This window comes from Leptonychotes weddellii, chromosome 3 (genome assembly GCF_054177405.1).
Source record: "Leptonychotes weddellii isolate Sample4059 chromosome 3, ASM5417740v2, whole genome shotgun sequence".
Classification (NCBI taxonomy): Eukaryota; Metazoa; Chordata; class Mammalia; order Carnivora; family Phocidae; genus Leptonychotes; species Leptonychotes weddellii.
In genome coordinates this window covers 124,805,496-124,824,950 of record NC_138371.1, presented here as the reverse complement: position 1 = coordinate 124,824,950, position 19,455 = coordinate 124,805,496, and the positions used below count along the sequence as shown (strand labels likewise).

Here is a 19,455-nt window from a genome sequence, read left to right as displayed (position 1 = left end):
TTCTAGAAATAACAGCCATTCACTTCAATCAGCTGCCACCAAGAGCTGCCATTTTATTTTTCTACTTCCTTCCCTCTTATATTTTTCCAACTGTTGACCTTTATTTGTTGCCTGATAGACTTACCAGCAGTCTTTCTTGTACTTCCTGGTTGCTGCCTTCTGCTTCCTCAAAAGGTGAGGGCCCCCAGCTGTCTCTTAAAGAGCTTGGCCCAAAGCCTTGCTATAATCAGGCTGGAATCCTGGCACCAAAGTAGAGCTACCCTGCCCTATGTAGCAAAAATAACACATTTGCAATCATGTCATGCAATTGGGAGATGACAGGCATCATGATAATTTACTACATACATCCAAATTTCTATCCCCTTCTCCACAAACGAAGAGAGAAAGGTCAGAAAGTACCCTCCCCCCCTTGCCCACCTCTGACTCCTGAACCATCAGCTGCAGTTTCTATGACTCTTCAGAGAAGGGCGAGGGGCCCTGTGCTCTCTAATGGACCCTCCTGCTTGCTGACTTTTTCTCTGTGATTCATCATCTGACAGTTGCAGGTGAGAAAAGCCTGGAGAGGCTCAGATGCATGCTTGCCCTTTCCTTTGTCTCTGCTCTACCTGTCTGTTTAGATTAGAAACCTATGAGGCATGTCTCCCTCCATGTTCTGCGTAGCGTCCACCAATTATGGATGCTCACAGAACGTGGATGATTGATGACGGTGCTAATCTGAGTAATAACAGGCATTTTGGGTGCAATCTCAAGGAAGCTTCTCAATACTGGGTCATGAATACATGTGTTCTGCAGAGGAGGAAGGAGCCCAGCTAATGGGCAACTGTAGATGCCAGTACCTCATTTGAAATGCTCCTCCCTTAAAAACAAAAACCAATCAATCAATCAATCAGGCAAAGATAAAGGCTTCACGTAAGCTGTAGTAGCGAGACTTTTTAAGAGCGGCCCCAGTCGTGTGTCAGTGGCTTGAGATTTTAAGTCAAAGGGAGCAAGACAGTTTGGTAGGAGGGCTCTGAGGCGATGATTATTTATTTAGAACTTGCTAAGTGTCGGCTTCTTTATGCATGTTATCTCAAATTACATACGATTTCCTCCTTTCGGAAATGAGGAAACTGAGCTGCTGAGAGGTGGGGTGACTTGCCCAAGTCAAGTAGCGTAGAGACGGAATGTTTGTGTCCCTCCAAAAGTCATATGTTGAAGCCCTGATCCCCAGTGTGATGGTATTTGGAGGTTTGGCCTTTGGGAGGCAATTAGGTTTAGTGAAGTCTTGAGGATGGGATTAATGTCCTTATTAGAAGGGAGAGAGACCAGAACATGCACACGCACACACACACACACACACACTCTGCCATGTGAAGACACAGTGAGGGGGTGGCCGACTGCAAGCCAGGAAATAGGTCTCATCAGGAACCAAATCTGCTAACACCTTGATCTTGGACTTCCCAGCCTCCAGGACTGTGAGAAATAAGTATTTGTTATTTAAGTCCCCCAGCCCGTGGCATTTTGTTGTGGGAGACTGAGCTAAGACATATAGAAACTATTTCTTGGCCTCTAGGTCGGCACAGTCTGCTGCTGCCAGTGTCCCTGACCTTGCTATTCGCCTCCTCATTTCTTCTTTTTTTTCTTTTTTTTTTTAAGATTTATTTACTTATTTTAGAGAGAACGAGTGAGTACCGCGGTGGGGAGAGGGAGACGGAGAGAGAGAATCCCAAGCAGTTTCTGTGCTGAGTGCAGAGCTTGATGTGGGGCTTGATTTCACCTTCACAACCTGAGCAGAAACCAAGAGCTGGATGCTTAACCGACTGTGCCACCCAGGGGCCCCATCATCCTCATTTATTCTTATCAGTGCCCTTCCTTTGGGTTCAATAAAAGAAGTTATTTTTATGCTAATGTGGTAGGACAGTCCATGTGTCCATTTTTTTTCTTCCCTTCCCCCAGCAAACCCCCTGGCAGGATGGGGAGGGAGGGTCTGTGCTCAGATAACAGCGGGGAATGAGTCATTGATTTGCTGTGAGAACCATCATTGTCAGCCACAGATCTGGTGGCTGCCCCTTCACCTGGATCCAGGCCTCTGAGCAGAGAAAGGCAAAGGACTAAGGCGGAGGTGAGGAGGGAGGGAGCCCACAGAGAGCAGGGTCCCCAGACACCCATCAGAGGAGGACTCTGCTGGACCGCTTGGCACTGAAATGGAAAAAGGAATTATTTACACCTTCATCTGGACCCTGGGAATTTTTGTGGTGGTCCAATAGCAAGACTTCCTTTCTAGGAATGAACTATTCCTTTAGTTTCCCCTGAGATCATGGGTATAATTTGGGGGGCGTGTCACAGTAGAAAGCCAAGAGGAACTTAAATAGGATGGGGTGTTTGTTTCTGCAGATATGACCTCAGGGCAGGGCTGGGGTAAGGATTTTACCACACTGCCTGGAACTAGGTGCCAGATGGCCAAAAGCGTGGAGAAGGCAGGGCAACTGAGAGCAGGCAAAAATCACACAGTGAAAATAATAACAAATATAAACAATATGTAATATGAATAATAGTAATAAAATACATCAGGCTTACTAGCAGATTCCTTTGTCCATGAGGAGCCTTGCAGGGAAGAGCTGTGCTCCTCGGCACCAAAGCTATCTTCTGTGGGAGGAAGGGGTTCAACTGAACCTGTTGGAGATGGGCCAGGGCAATGGGCTTAGGGACCCCAAGGGTGGGCTATCACCCAAGGTGGGAGGACTTGCATACGTGCCAGCGACTCTGATTAAGTAAATTAGCACATATAAAGTATCTGGCACTGTGCTGGTGCTCATTAGGTTAATGTTAGCTTCTGTTATGGGTTGAATTGTATCCCCCCACCCCCAAAAGATATGTTGAAGTAAAAACCCCCAAATACTTCAGAATATGACCTCATTTGGAAATAGAGTCATTGCAGATGTGATTAAGATGAGGTTATACTGGAATAGGGTAGACCCTTAATCCAGTATGACTGGCGTCTCTATAAGGAGAGGAGAACAGTTGTGGACACACGACAGGAGAAGGCCATGTGATGGCGGAGGCAGAGATGTAAGTGGGGCAGGTGCAGATCGAGGAGGGGCAAGAATTGTGAACAACCCTCAGAAACCAGAGGAGAGGCAAGGGAGGGTTCACCCCTATGGGTTTCAGAGGGAGCATGGTCCTGCCAATGATTTTGACTTTTGGCCTCCAGAACTGTGAGGCAATAAATTGCTGTTGTTTTAAGCCATTCGTTTCATGGTCCTTTGTTTGGGCAGCCCTTGGACATGAACATAGCGAGTTCCCTCTTTGTTTGGACTTCCCAGATCAGCCCCGAAGGGGGACGTGCAGGTGCTTCTGTGAGGTGCGTCTATAAGGGAAAACTGAACCAAGTTTTCCAACAGTATGAGAGTTAACCACTAGAAACCCTTGGAGAAACAGAAAGCAAGTGTTGATAAGGATGTGAAAAACTGGAACCCTTGTGAGCTGTTGATGGGAATGTAAAAGGATGGCGCAGCAGCTATGGGAAAGCAGTATGGAGGTTCTTCAAAAAATTAAAAATAAAACTGTATATAATCCAGCAATCCTACTTCTGGGTATATATCCAAAAGAATTTAAAGCAGGATCCTGAAGAGATATTTGCATACCCATTGCAACATTATTCGCAAGAGCCAAGAGGTAGGAACGACCCAAATGTTCATCAGTAAGTGAATGGGTAAAGAAAATATAATACATAAATACAAAAGAATATAATGCAGCCTTAAAAAAGGAGAGCCTGTCACAATGTGGAGGAACATTGAGGACGTTATGCTAAGTAAAAAAACTAGTCATGAAAAGACACATACTGTGTGATTCTACTCCTTTGAGGTGTCTAAAGTAGTCAAAATTACAGAAAGAGAAAGTAGAAAGGTGGTTGCCAAGGGTTTGGAGGCGTGGGAGGGAGAATTCGAGTTTCAATTTTGCAAGATGAAAAACTTCCAGAGAGATGTTTGCACAGTGATGTGAATATAGTTAACACTACTGAATTGTGTATACTTAAAAATGCTTAAGATCGTAAATTTAATGTTATATGTTTATGACCACAATTACAACATGAAATGAAATTTAAAAAAGAAACACTTGGAGAAGTTCCCCTTTAAAATGAAAGTAATAAATGTGAATGATTTATTATATGTATACATATAATAGTAATAAAACATATCAGGCTTACTGGCAGATTCCTTTCTCTGGGCAGAACCTTGCTTTGCGGGGCAGAGCTCATGCTCCTTGGCCCTAGAAGCAACTTCTGTGGGAGGAAGTGCTCAACTGAACCTGCCGTCAATTTTTCGATGATGTGATTAATTACCTTCTTGGTTTTGCCATACATGTATCTTTGAATTCTTGTACATTGGATTTTCTTAAAGCAAGGCTTGCTTATAATTTGGGTGTGGAAGATTCCAGGGGCAGTTATGGTGCCCCTGGGTCTGCTGAGCCTGGTCTACTGCTCCCTTCCCCCACATACTGCATAATAGTGTGTAACTGGAGCTCTTTGCCTAATAAGAGCCTTAGGAAACAGAAGAAGGCTCCCACTTACAGTCTGTAGAGGCAAATAATTTGACAAGAATTGGGGCCAGCAGGCTGGTCTGCCCCTTTCACGAAGCCCAGACGTCAGCACTGTGGTCTTGATGCAGTTTCTACATGTGGCATAATAAAAACATATACTTGGTTTTTGTTCCCAGTTCCTAGCATGGAGGTCCTCAAACCCTTGGAATTTCCTGAGTGATTGATGTGCCTTTTATTATTCATAAGGAGCCCATCTGGAACACACCTGAGTTTATGCTAATGCAATGACTCTTGGTGGCCCCTAGATGGCTTCAGGATGGGCACTGGTTGCCAGAGGAATCAGCCATGTCATTAGCTGGTTGGAACTTTCAGCATCTCACTCCTCCACCTCTGGGAAAAGGAGGGGTCGGGCTGGAAATTTTCCGTCACCAATGGCCAATGATTTAATCAACCATGACCAGGTAATGAAACCTCCATAAAAACCCTCAAGCAATAGGGTCAGGAGAGCTTCCGGGTTGGTGAACACATGGAGAAGCCGGGATGGCGGTATGACCTGCGAGGATGTGGAAGCTCCGTGTTCTTCTCTCCCTGTACCTTGCCCTAAGCATCTTCCGTTTGGCTATTTCTGAGTTGTCTCTTTTATAATAAGACTAATCATAAGTAAGGTGTTTTCCTGCATCCTGTTAGCTATCCTAGCAAATTATTGAAGCTGAGGAGGGGTTTGTGGGAACCCCCAATTTATAGCTGGTCAGGTCGGAAACATTGGTGGCCTGGGAGTTGCGACTGGTGTCTGAAGTGGGGGCAGTCTTGCGGGACTGAGTCCTTGAACTCAGGTGACCTGACACCAACTCCAGAGAGATTGTGGCAGAATTGAATTGACATCCAGTGGGCCTCAGAGAATTGGAGGAGAATTGGTTGGTGTCAGAAAATATCTCAGGCCTATTGTCTTCTCTTGGCCTGGAATGAGTTCAGTTTGGGTTTCTTCCTTCTTGAGTGATACAACTCCAAGTAGAAGATGCTAGCTCTAGAGAGAGGATAGAGATCTCAGCGCAACCAGGCAGTGGGGATGGGCATAGCAGCAAGGATGACCAAACAGGGGGCTAATGTTTGGGTTATTGTGTGTCACACTGACCATGACCGGCCAGGTAGACACAACCAGGGTGAACTCTCCCTGACTGTCAGATGCCTCATTCCCACCTGTGATGCTCAGAGAGACCATGAGCCCTGAAAAACACCATATTGTTTTGTGATGTCACCTCTGGAATGTTCTGAGTGTTTTGGTGACCAACTCCTGCATAGGACCTATACCTGGCACTTAACACTGGTATGGCTTTTTACTTGAGATAGAAGTAATCATCTTAGAATAGGTAGTAGGTATGGGTATCTCTGCTCCAAAGACTTTTTGGAAGGTTTTTACACCAACTATAATACCTGTCTAAATTTCTGTCCAGAGATACGCATCTTGTCAGATACCATCTTCACTTCTTTCAGACTCAGATTTTCATAATGTACATAGTGGACAAGGGGGGATACATGAGTAGAAAGTCTTCTGTTTTTCAGGTTGAGCAATTGGGGCTCAGAGGATGGGCTGGGAAGCAGAAATCGTCTTGTCTTCTCTTTTCCACAGCACTCGAGGCCAAATATTACAAGAAAAAGAGACACCAGATCTGAAAGCCTAGAAATCCCAATCAATGTGGTTCTACCTCAGGTAGGGATAATCACAGAAGGGTGTAACTTCCTCGTAGCCAGTATAACCCTCCTCTTTCAAAACTGTAGCGCGATATTGTAGAATGAGCAGAGTCAGGACCTCTAGCTGCAACCAACCCTGTGCCAAGGGGAGTTCACTTAGCCACTCTGGGTCTTGGGTTTATCATACCCTCAAATGAGGAAGGTGGGTTTGGTGACCTGGTAAGAACTTCTGGCCCTCATAGCACTTAAAGTTTCTATGACACTCTGAAATGCGCCAGTCTTCCCAGACTTCGATCTTTTGGTGCTTGCTGTGGTGTGACCACTCCGGATTTCTGGGGGAGAATGAGAACTGGGACTTGGAACCAAATGCATATGGCTGAATACATGAGTAGAAAGCCTAGGATCTGGACCAAAAGGTACAGGGTGATTTGGAGGGGCCAAGAGAACTGAGGCCTGCTGTTTACCGAAGATAGAGTGGAAGGGGGCCTCAGAAGGGAGGGAGGCCAGTGAATGGATAAGGTCTCGAGGTCTCCTCCTCAGGTCTCCTAAGCAGCCGTTTCCTTGGTGGGGTTCTCCTGACTGGATTGTTTCTCCTGCTGCTATGTCACAAAGGGGGCAGCCTTGCTTCTCCAGAGTCACCTAAGGCCCTGTTGAAAGATCATGGCTGTGCAACCAGAGGGGCTGAAATGTAGGCTGGAGGGACCCCATGCAGAGGTAACTACCCGAAAGCTAGATATGGGGATGTGTAGGAACAGGGTCGAATGCCAGAGGGCATCCTATATATACATATATATATTTATAATATGTATATTTAATATATACGTACATATATAATACATAACTACATAAGGATATATAATATAGATAATAAAATTATACATATGTTTTCTAAAGCCATCTCTTAAGGATTTGCTGAAGAGCAAGATTACAAAGAAGACCTTTAGCATTCTTTCAATAGGTGGAGATAATTGTAACAATCTTAGCAAGTATGTTCAGCAGGAGGGAAAAACAGGACCCAAGAACTTTCTGGCTCTCTGTTTTCACATTATCCTTATAACTTTGTAACGAGCAGCCACTTCATCAGTTTCAGCCTGTGAAGCCTAGAATATAAGCTACCTTTGGCCTGATGGTTAGACAGGATGGCTTGCCCACAGGGTTCCTGCAGCTCCAGGAACCTTCCTTTTAGGTCTGACTCTTGCCATCTCGTTCTGCTGGCCACTACTCTCCCCTGAGGGTGGGTGTTGCTCCTATGGTTTATTCACAGCCCACAGAGATCAATCTCATCATTACTAAGGGACAGGAAGAGGAGGCCAGCCTGGGGGTGGGGCTGGGGATGGGGGGAGGGAATAGGGTTAGGTATAGTGGTCATGTGACAGAGAGATTGGAAAAAGTCTTCCGTCTACACCTACCGCAGCTCTCCCTGCTGAGCTTCCAGACAGAGGCCAGTGCGAAGGAGGAGAGAAGGGGAACGGAACCGGGGGGTGCTCTGAGAAGGCTCCGGCTGGTTCTGGGGCCAGGCACTTCCTGCACGGCAGGACCTGGTGCCACGGTGGGGGTCTTGGAGGGCACAGAGGGCACGGGATGTATACCCTGCATGGGCAAATGTAGCCTCATGGGTACACCTGCCGAGGAGACCCAACTCATAGGCCAGGTTTCAGACACCTGCCAGGATGCTCTAGGCTGGCACTCGGGGGAGGGGCGCAGGTATCTCTACATTTAGATGATCACCAGGACTGTGAAGGGACCAGCGTACTTGTTAGACCTCCCCAAATGAGAGGGTGCATGGCTCGTGGGAAAGGACTGACCTGGTGAAGAGGGGAGGAAAAAATATGGACTCAGCACTGATTTGGCCATGTGGCAGGCACTGGGCGATGCTAGTGTGAGGTAGGGATGGTAGAGGCATGGGAACTGGGAACCCCAGCTGCCCCTCTGGTAATGGCAGAGTTGGAGTGAGGGGCTTGACCCCCAGGCCAGTGTCCACTCTCTCCGCTACACCACAAGCTTGGCATATGCCACCCGGTGGGGCCAGGTCAACTCTTAGCTCTCTGTGTCTGTTCTCTTGCCGTTAGGAAATAGCGCCTCGTCTCTCCGTATCCTGCTTGCCTGCCCCTAAGCTCCTTGCATGTGTTTACCACATGTTGCTTTATTCTGGCACCGAGCCCGAGCCCATCCATTGTTGGGTCTCCAGAAAGTGCCTTTGGCTTCCCAGGTCCCAATCATGCTGGGCATTTGGGCTTCTCAATTGCACGGCAAATGCCTGTGGTTCACTATTTGTTATCACCCTTAGGTCTTTTCAGGTCTTATTGATTTCCAGTTCTTCTTCTCACATTAAATATTTGTGTTTTCTGATCTATTTCCCAACAGCACATTCACTTGCCAGCCATCAAAGTTATTTCCTGCCCCAGCTAGCTGACCTGGTTCCTTCTGCGCATAATGATTCCATTCTCGCAGGCTCCCTTCGCTCCCCGATGAGTGCTCTCAGTGAGTCTCATGGAGGCATCGTTTACAGCTGGATCCTTAGCCAAGGGTCCAAGCAGATCAGAACGAGCTCCGACAGCACCCTCCAGGGCCCCACTCAGGCCTCCCCTTCTCAGCCTGCTTTGTTTGGGCTTGTTCTTCAAGAACGAGAAGCTATGGAGTCTGCTGACAATCCCCACCTCTCTCCCGATTGGAGTCACTTCTAGGAGGAAGATTTCAGGAGATCCTATGTTAAACAGTTACCCGAAACTATCACATACGGTGACATTTTTATCCTTATTGCTATTAATTTTATAATTCTCTCAAAATCAATCACACTGACCTGCAAATTATCCTCTTACCTGTTAGCATTTATTAAAACCAACTTTGGCTGTATCATGGTACTAGGCAGCTGAGTTAATTTAACAATGGGATAGGAGACTCAGCCTTGTCCCCTCATCTGAAAATTAGTAGCATACCCGGCTCTTCCTTCCAGCATCCTGGGACCTCTCAGCTTCACTTGCCTGAACAGTACCTCAAATGGCTAATTGTTCTCTGATTGTAACCATCCGTAATGTTGGGAAAGTAGATGTTTAAAAAACTTGGGTCAAGAGGTTTGGAGTCTACTGGGGCATTTGGACATCTCTTCTGGTCTGTGATAGTCCTAGTTTTCCAGGAGTAGAGAGAACTTACAAGCATGTCAGCTAACCCTGCCCTGTTAGTGTCCAGTCCTCCCCAAACGCTTTAGATGGGAGGCCACCAACCTCAGAACTCCATCCTGGAAGGTCCCACCCAGAGCGTCCTGTTCCTTAGAAACCCCACAGTGTCAGTAAGAGACCTTGGTCTTATCACCTCCTCTTTGTTCCTTTGCCCCCCTCCCCCACCTTCCCATTGGCCATTCTTCCTCCATGCTCTCCATTTGCCACAAGGCCAATGGACAAAGGCACTCAGTAGTTGGTGATTTCGAGCATTTTCCTTGCAGGACCACTTGTACTTAAAAAGGAGATGCTGGGGAGAGGGCCAGGTCTGATGCTAAGGAGGAAGTCCCATCCACAGGTGGGAGGTGGGATTTAGGCCCTCTGAGGGAGATGTCTGTGCCTAGGCCCCTTTCTGGATCCCTGGCACTAAGGCATCTTAGGTTACAACAGTGAGCACGGTGCTCCTGAGGGCAGAGTCTCTTGGTTCTCTTCCTAACAAGGTGATGGTAAGGAATGATGAGCCCATGGCCAGTTGTATTCCCCTTCCTGCATCCATCCTCATAGGCATCCATCGTTTCATGAAGAAGCCAAACTTTTCCTCTTTCCCCTACTGGGTCTGTATCCACGTAGGTAGGCATTTCCCATAGATCAGGGAAGAGACAGTCTTTCCTCCATGGGAAATGTGGGCCATGCCTGGTCTGGGGGCCGTAGGCTCTACCTCCCAGGCTTAGAAGAACCTTTTGGAGTTCTCCTGAAAGGCCCAGACGTCTTGTCAGGCCTCAAGGACATCAAAGACAGATTTGTTTAGCCCATGAAGTGATACCACCGGCTGAAGAGACCTATGGAGAAGGGGCTGGCTTCAAACACAGGCTGAGAAGTCCTGGGGTTTTGTATCTTGTGTGTCTGCCTAACTCACATGCTCGCTCCTTGGAAAGCCTTTGGTAAATAAATATATTCAGCATTTGCTATAGTGCTTTAAGCCGGGAACATTGACACCTTAGCAGCAGAACTGGTCATCTGCTTGGTCTTTATGTCTGCTTACTTACCACTTTCTTGGCCTTTAGCCCCAACCCCAGGAAGTAGGCAGAGCAGCTATGTTTAGGTTCTATTTTAAAGGTGACATTCAGAGAATCGAAGTGACTCTGTCAAGAGCACTAAAAAATGGGATTTTGAGCCCAAAGCTGCTGGGAATTTAGAGCCTCTACCCTCACTGGATTATAGGTTCAAGATGGAGACATGAAAACCAGCATGCTCGCACGCAGGGGGCAGCCTCGCTTAAGGATTACATAGACTGACCTAGGGTTTTGTGGAATTCCCAGGGGAAAGCCCCACTGCTTTAGATTTCCCACCACACAGTAACAGCTGTGCAGTTTAAAAATACGAATCGAAATGAAGTTATAACTTCACGAAATCCACTAAATATATTAAGACATATGAAATCACTTTTGTAGGTCAGAGACTGTACAGTGTTGATGGCTTGACATCATTCAAGCTAATATCTCTTCCTTACCTTTCCAAGCATTTTGGTTGATTAGTTCACTGGCAAGGACTCATTATACCTCCACTGTATGTGAAGAGTGCTAGGCGTGTCATGAAAAATAAGGGACAGGTCACTGTCCTTAGAGAACTGTAATTTATCCATTTGGGGCGAAGATGGGACAGGGCAGAAGAGAACCACTGCAAAGGAGTGATATCAGCGCATGCAAAATAAACTATCTGGGCATTGTGAACAGCGAGAATGAGTGTGTGGTTTGGAGTCAAGATATCCTGTTTTACACCCTGGCCCTTCCCCCGTGCTGGCTATGTGATCTTTGGTAAAACCTGGTCGTTCTTCTCTGTAAGATAGTGCATATGAATATGGAAATCAGCTAGCATATCATCACATAATAGTCATCAGTCTAGTAAGTGTTATTTCCTTTTTCTTGTTCTATATATCTTCCTTTAAGAAAATCTAAGCATCTTCTCTTCTGAATCTGCCGTAATCATCTTTGTAGCTCTCTATAAGCAAAGAAAATGTCACGTGTTCTCCTTTCATTTTTGAACTCTACAACAAACTCCCTGAAAGAAATAGGGCAGATGTTAGGTTGCTGTGGATGACTGTACAGGTTGCGCACTGCAACAGCAGCTGTGACTGGCACCCTCTAAAGTTGGTCACTGTACAAACATATGGGGTGACTCTGCATCACGTTTGCATCTACATTTTCTAGATATGGAAATGGAGGCACAGAAATGAAATGATTTTGTAAAGGCCACGCACTCATACAGTGTTGAGCCGGGACTCTTTTTGGATTTTGTGATGCCTGGTCCCTTGATCCCCACGTCTTATAGCCTACATTAATGGCTGCTGCACTTGGACCTCCCTCATGCACCAAGCAATCATTGGTGCTATTCACTGAATTTTCAAATTGACTGGAAGTTCCCTGGAGGTAGGGTCTGAGACCAGATGCCAAATTAATGTGAGTTGATTCATCAACATAAATGTGGAGGAAGAATTGGTGCAGGAACATGCAGAGTGGAAATAGACTTAGGGTGGGGAGTTTTCTCAAGGCCAAGAAGGAGCCTTTCTTTCTTGTTTTTGAAATCCTTATTAGTTTTTATTTACATTTTAAAGATTTTGTTTTGAGACAGAGCATAAGTGGGGGTGGGGAGCCAGAGGGACCGAGGGAGAGGGAGAAGCAGGCTCCCTGCTGAGCAGAGAGCCCGATGTGGGACTCAATCCCAGGACCCAATCCCAGGGATCATGACCTGAGCCAAAGGCAGTGGCTTAACCAACTGAGCCACCCAGGCACCCCCAAGAAGGAGACTTAAAGGACTAAGTCCAGCTAGGTCCGATTGGAATTGGGGAAAGACATAATTTGTCTTGTCTTAATGTTTTCTCTTGTCTTAGAGTTTAATCATGATTCCTGGCATCTCTGAAATGCCTGGATATTTGGCATTTTTACTTAAATCTCAGTTTCAGAAGAAGATGCTGATTTACTTTAGCCTCTTGATACTATCCATAAGATTATGGGTTTGATAAAACAGGTATATTCTTCTAATAATCACTAAAATAAATACATGACTGTTAAAGAATTTTTAAATGTTTTTGTGTTCTATCTAAGACACTAGGCCATGAGGCAACACTGGACTTGACCTCCTTCTTGATCCTGTCTGGGAATAGGAGGGAAGATATAGGACAATTATGAGAGGAGCATTGGGTTCTGGGGAAGGAGTTAAAGTGGTCCTATTGGCCCATCAACATTTTCTGAATCAGGTGCTGTGGGCATGTAACCAAGAAGGCACAGAGTCTGTGTGGGAAACATTGGCCATTTAAAGGAGGGGACAGGATGTTAAGGTTGGTAATGAGAGTTGCTAGGGCCCTAGTGGTGCCCATTTACAAACATGGATCTACCGGACCAGAGAAAGTTAGACCAAGAGGACATTTAGTGATCATGTCACTGACCCCTCATTATACAGATGTGGAAACCAAGGTCGGAGGGTGCTAGGATGTGACCAAGGTCACCTGATGGCATGCATAAGGATAAGGGCCCAAGTATCCAGATTTTTCATAGCTAGGGATCCACCACCCACATGGTAAGGTTTTATTTAGTGCACTTCTGCTGAGGCGACAGTCGAAAGTTCCTTGGGTACCCAAGGCCGAATAAAGGCAGCTGGATATGATGATTTAAAGACCATCATGGATACTCGGAACAGTAATAAACAGTAGAAAGCGCTAGTGATTTGTCTTTGGATGTGCAGTTGGATCAAGATGCATATCTCTGATTGAAATGAAATAATCATAAAATAGAAATAAGACAATTGGGGGAATTTGAGTACTGACTCAGTATTTGCTGATATTAAGTGATCATTGTTAATGGTATTGATGCTTTGTCGCATCAATGTATTTATGGGTAAAATAACACGTCTACACTTTGCTTCAAAAGAACGCAGTGGCAGGGGCGTGGTGGCAGTGTTGGGTGGACGTACAGATGAAACGCATGGCCTTGATTTCATAACTGCAGAAGCTGGGTGAGGATATTTGGACGTTTAATGAGCTCTTCTCTTTCTCTGTGTGTATGTTTGAAGTTTGCCATAATACGAAGTTAACACAGAACTATCTTCGCCCCCTAACTACTGCAAGTCCTTTGTTAAATCCGTGGCGATTTCCTGCGTGTGTGCCCCACCCATGTAAGTTCAGGCAGCTAGGGCTGGGTTGGTGACTTTAGTGGGTGAACTCTCACTGGTTATTTAACTTTGACCCTGAGTTTGCTTCTCCATCTGTAAAATGGGAATAATAGTAACAGCACTTCATTAAGTCAGTGTTGTGAGGCAGGTCTGGCACAAAATGGGAGCTCAATATTTGTTTCCTTCTTCTCAAGATTGGGATCCAACCTGTTGACTAAAGCCACCATTTCCATAGTGATGTTTTCTAGAACGAGATTCTGCTGTGAAAGAGGCCTGCATTGGAGGAAAGGACTTCTCGTGATCTGCTCCTTAATGACTGTGGCTAATCTTCCCAGAAATCTGGGACCAAGGGACCTTAAATGGGCTGGGCTGCCCACAGTGTGGTTCATTCTGGTCACAGGTTCAGCCACAAGAGCCAGTGGGCTCTTCCAACTGAGAAATATGAAAACCATGGAGGCTGGATTTATTTAAAGCAAATAAGGTTCTGATTACAGAATGCCCCTGGACCCTCACTATCTAGAAGATTAAGCACATCCTTCCTTATAAAGTTAATGACATGTGCTTATTGCAAAGTTAATAGCATAGAACTGAGCCTTCTATTTATCTAGCTCTTTGGGTCTTAAAGAATTCGAGCCAACATGATACACCGTGCAAATTATATTTTCTCTCTATACCCATATATATAATGCAGATAACCTGACTTGTTTTCTATCTTCTCTATCTGTAAAATTGTGAAAATAACCTAAGAAATGAGGAATTGATATTTGGAGAGCATTGCAATGTACTTATGATGAGATGCCTTTGGTGTATTTAGAAGTAGCTCTCATGATCTTATTTTTATTTAAATTCATTGCTGCAATTGTTACCTCTTCTTCAGGATGCATTCCACCTGTTCACCACTTTCTGAATACACCTCAGAATTCTTCCATTAGTGGAACCTACTTTTCTTGACAACAATACCTTACATTTCGATGGCACTTGGCAGTTTTTTTTTTTTTTTTAAATTTGAAGTCTTTTTTTTTTTTAAGATTTTATTTATTTATTCATGAGAGATAGAGAGAGAGAGAGGCAGAGGCAGAGGGAGAAGCAGGCTCCCCGCGGAGCAGGAAGCTGGATGCGGGACTCGATCCCAGGACCCTGGGATCATGACCTGAGCTGAAGGCAGACGCCTAACCGACTGAGCCACCCAGGCGTCCCGGCACTTGGCAGTTTTAAAAACATTTTTGCAATCGTCATCTCATTCAATCCTCACAATGGTGTGGTGCACCAAACAGGGCATATGTTTTTATTTCCATTTTATAGGTATATTTCACTGATTTTAAATGTTGGAAGGTGTCTTTTTTTTTTTTTTTTAAGATTTATTTATTTATTTTAGACAGAGAGAGAAACAGTGCGTGTGAGTGGGGGCAGAGGGAGAGAATCTTCAAGCAGATCCCAGCTGAGTGCCGAGCCCGACACGGGGCTCAATCCCATGAGCAATGAGATCACAACCTGAGTCGAAACCAAGAGTTGGATGCTCAACCGACTAAGTCACCCAGGCACTCCTTGAAGGTGCCTTTAAGATCAGGGAGTCTGGCTGTCTCTTTTTCACTAGTAAAAAATTTGGGTCTCAGAGAGGGTGAAAGTTTACAGTTTCACACTGCTCATCAGTGACAGAACCAGGATGAGAATCTCGTGACCCCCAGTCTTGACACCTCGGCCTTTAACCCTGGTACAACTTCCACCCAGGCAAACTGCACATTCTAGCTGACTCAGAGCTTTCCTGACCACTGGCAGCCAGAATCACTTGAGGGAACTGGTTGGAAATGCAGATTTCCGGACCATACCCCATAGTAAGTGAATCAGTCTTACAAGTAAGGAACTCAGAAATCTGCATTTAAGGGGCGCCTGGGTGGCTCAGTTGGTTAAGCATCTGCCTTTGGCTCAGGTCATGATTCCAGGTCCTGGGATCGAGCCTCACTTCTGGTTCCCTGTTCAGTGGGGAGTCTGCTTTTCCCTCTCCCTCTGACCCTCCCAACCCACTCGTGCTCTTTCCCCTTCTCTCAAATCAATAAGTAAAATCTTTAAAAAAAGAAATCTGCATTTAAAACACACTCAGCTGAGTATTCTACAATGGAAAGTGTAAGAGCTACTGGCTTATTGGATTTAAGCTCTGTGGCTCTGATCCCCTTTTTATATGATGGTCTTGAGAAGAATTGAACTCTCACTGCTCAATGATGTCTATGATGGTGCCTTTCTTTTCCAAAATTACCCACTGGACTCTGCTTTGAGCCTAACACTCTGTTGGTGGATGTGAAAGGGGCCACTGGAAGGACAGACTCAGGGTGGCTAAGAGGGAAGGACGAGCCTGAATGGGGCAATGGAGCAGACTCGGCTGATGGATAGCACAACCATTTTTTTTTTTTTTTAAAGATTTTATTTATTTATTTATTTGACAGAGAGACATAGCGAGAGAGGGAACACAAGCAGGGGGAGAAGGAGGGGAGAAGCAGGCTTCCCTGCAGAGCAGGGAGCCCGATGTGGGGCTCGATCCCAGGACCCTGGGATCACGACCTGAGCCGAAGGCAGATAATTAACGACTGAGCCACCCAGGTGCCCCAGCACAACCATTTTGGACACAGCGACTTGGGTGTCTGTTGGGGTGATTCATGCTGCTCCTCTGCCCGTGCCCATCGTGGGTACATATCTGTAGCTGGGGTTGATTGAGAAGCATGTTTGTTCCTCCTCTAAGGTGACAGAAGTGTGCCAGAGCCCACGTTTCATATTTTCATGCATTATCTCTAGTCATCCTAAAAATAGCTCTGTGAGGAAAGGTGGTAGATGTAGTTATCCCAAGTTGAAAATGTGGAAACTGAAATGCAAATAACTTGCCATATTCTTGTAACTGACAAAATAGTGGGACTGGGAATCAAAATATTTGTTGACTCCTAGTCAATGCCTTCAACCTGCACAATATATATGTGATTGCCATTATTCGTGGATTCCCTATTGTGTATTTTCCCACTCACTGAAATCTGTAACCATCCAATCAATCTCTGTGGCACTTTGGTGGTCATTTACAGACGTGCACAGAGTGACAAAAAATTTAAGTCCCTTGATGCGCACATTCTAGATAAGGAGGCTTGTCTCTGCTCTCACACGGTAAAATGATGTGCTTTGCACAGTTTATGTAGTGATACATTTTTCACATTTCTGTGCTTTTTTTGGGTGATTTCACAGTTTCAAACGGCCCCCCGGTATATTGAAGGGCTGGCCAGTGTTCCTAAATGAAAGAAGGTGTGAAGTGTCTTATGGAGAAAACATGGGTTAGATACGCTCTGTTCAGGCATGAGAGACAGTGCTGTTGGCCGAAAGTTCAATGTTAATGAATCAATAATACATACCACATAAGGTGTCTTTCAGTGGAAGACATTGAATATAAATTCATATATTTATATGGTTCATCTCTCTCAGATCAATAAATAAAATCTTTTTTATTTATTGATACATATAAATACAAGGTTATGTATTGACTGATTGACAGAACTGTGGCTAGAGGCTGGCAGGAACCTAACCCTACATTTCTCCTAGGGGCAATGGTTTGGTATTTGGGACTTCAGTGTTTGCAGTAATTTTACAAAACAGAACTGCTGCAAATAATAAGGATCGATTGTATTTCCTTGAGAGGACCCCATGAGGCCAAATGCAAAAGTGTCCTCCGTGGCCGAGCGGGAAGATCAGACTGAGTTAATTGTGGGGTGTTGTGCGAGCAGCCTTGGGGGGTCAGCTCCTTCACTAACTGTGGGCTTCCCTGTTCTCTCCCACAGAGGGGCACAGCCGAGCCTTTCCTGAAGCTCCACAACTTGTACCCCACCCCACGCTGTGCCCGGCAGGCCGCCCTGCCCCGGCTGAGCCGCCGAGTGGTCAGCCAGCACTCGTACCCGCTGAATCGCTTCTCCTCTGTGCCCTTGGATCCCATGGAGCGCCCCACCTCCCAGGCCGACCTGGAGCTGGATTACAACCCTCCGCGAGTACAGCTCAGCGATGAGATGTTTGTCTTCCAGGATGGGCGGTGGGTGAACGAAAACTGCCGCCTCCAGTCCCCCTACTTCTCTCCGTCCTCCTCTTTCCACCATAAGCTGCACCACAAGAGACTGGCCAAGGAGTACCTGCTGCAGGAGGAGAACAAGGTGCTGCGGGAGGAGAACAAGGCGCTGCGGGAGGAGAACAAGACTCTCCGCAAGGAGAACAAGATCCTGCAGGTCTTCTGGGAGGAACACAAGGCCACACTCGGCCGGGACGAGAGCAGGGCCTCCTCACCACTGCTGCACAAGGACAACGTGGCCCTGGAAGTGGTAAAGAAGGACACGGCCTTGCAAATGCACCGCAGCAAGGAGAACAGCACCCTTCAGCTGCTCAGGGAGGAGAACAGGGCCCTGCAGCTGCTGCTGGAGCAGAGGAAGGCCTACTGGGTCCAGACGGAGGAGAAGGCAGGTCCCGGGGAGGAGACCAAGCCCACCCCCTCGCCCCATGAGGAGCCCCATGTCCCCGGGCTGCTGCCGGACCAGAGCACAGGCCTCTCCTCCCCTTTTGAGGAGTCCAAGGGGCCTCCAAGCCCCCAGGAGGACTGCAAGACGCTCCGGGTCCTGCGCCAGATGGTCAGCAACCTGTCCGGCTCTTCCGGGGACGAGGAGGTCAAGGCCGGCTCCGGCCTGCCCGACGGGAGCCAGTCCCTGGAGCTGCTGAGAGAGATGAACCAGGCGCTGCAGGCCCTGCGGGAGGAGAACCAGAGCCTGCAGCTCCTCCGCGAGGAGAACCGGCTCCTGCAGGAGGAGAACAGGGCCCTGCACGTGCTTCGCGAGGAGCACAGGATCTTCCAGGAGGAGAACAAGGCCCTGTGGGAGAACAACAAGCTTAAGCTGCAGCAGAAGCTGGTCATCGACACGGTGACCGAGGTCACCGCCCGGATGGAGATGCTCATTGAGGAGCTCTACTCCTTCATGCCCGCCAAGAACAAGGACCCCAAGAAGCCCAGCAGGGTCTGAGGCCTCCGAGGAGCCCTGGGCACGGAGTGCTCGGCCAAAGAAGACCTCCTGCCTTCCGTCTGTCTTCCTCGCCGCCAGCCGCCAGCTCCTGCCCTCTGAGGAGCAGAATCACCACCTTTCTCCTAAACTCACAGAAGTAATAAAGGCGCGAGGAGGCTGGGGCCAGTTCACATCAGCGTGCTGCTCTGGCTTCTTTTTTCCTTTTTCCAGCAGTTTTGGGTTCACAGCGAAATGGAACAGGCGGTACAGAGAGTTCCCATAGATCCCCGTCCCCATGCATGCACGGCCTCCCCGGCCATCCCCGTCCCCCACCAGAGCAGGGAAGCGTCACCACTGAGGCACGCCATTATCACCCAGGGTTCGTGGTTTCAACTAGGGTTCACGCTCAGTATTGTCCTTTCCATGGGTTTGCACAAATGTATCACGACACGTGTCCACGATTATTGTAGGCGAGTATTTTCACTGCCCTAAAAATCCTCTGTGCTCTGCCTCTTCTCCCCTCCCTCCGAGCCCCTGGACAACCACAGAGCTTTGTACGGTGTCCACAGTGTCGCCTTTTCCAGACGTCATCCGCTGGAAACATACAGTATGGAGCCTTTTCAGGTCGGCTTCTTTCATTTAGCGGTATGCTTGTAGGTTTCCTCCATGTCTTTTCATGGTCTGATGGCTCATTTCTTTTTAGTGCTGAGTCATAGTCCACTGTCTGGCTGTGCCACCGTTCATCCATGTTCATCCATTCACCTGCTGAAGGACATCTTGGTCTCTTCCAAGTTTTGGCAGTTGTGAATCTGTCTTCTTTTGTCCTCCCCGCCCCCCCGCCCCCCGTCTCTTCCTTCATTCTTTTCTGTTTTTCCTCTCAGTTTATTCCTTTGTTCCTTTTTCCTCCTACGCCTGTGCTCTCTCTC

The 19,455-nt window shown here is 46.9% G+C and overlaps 1 protein-coding gene across 1 annotated transcript; it reads left to right on the top strand.

Annotated features, from left to right (window-relative positions):
- Positions 1 to 5,767: 5,767 nt before the first annotated feature.
- Positions 5,768 to 18,838, top strand: CBY2 (chibby family member 2). Its single transcript, XM_081815534.1, has 3 exons — positions 5,768 to 5,842; positions 6,146 to 6,226; positions 17,333 to 18,838. The coding sequence occupies exons 1-3, from the start codon at positions 5,768 to 5,770 to the stop codon at positions 18,548 to 18,550; spliced, it is 1,374 nt and encodes a 457-aa protein (XP_081671660.1). The 3' UTR covers positions 18,551 to 18,838.
- The last annotated feature ends 617 nt before the right edge of the window (positions 18,839 to 19,455 follow it).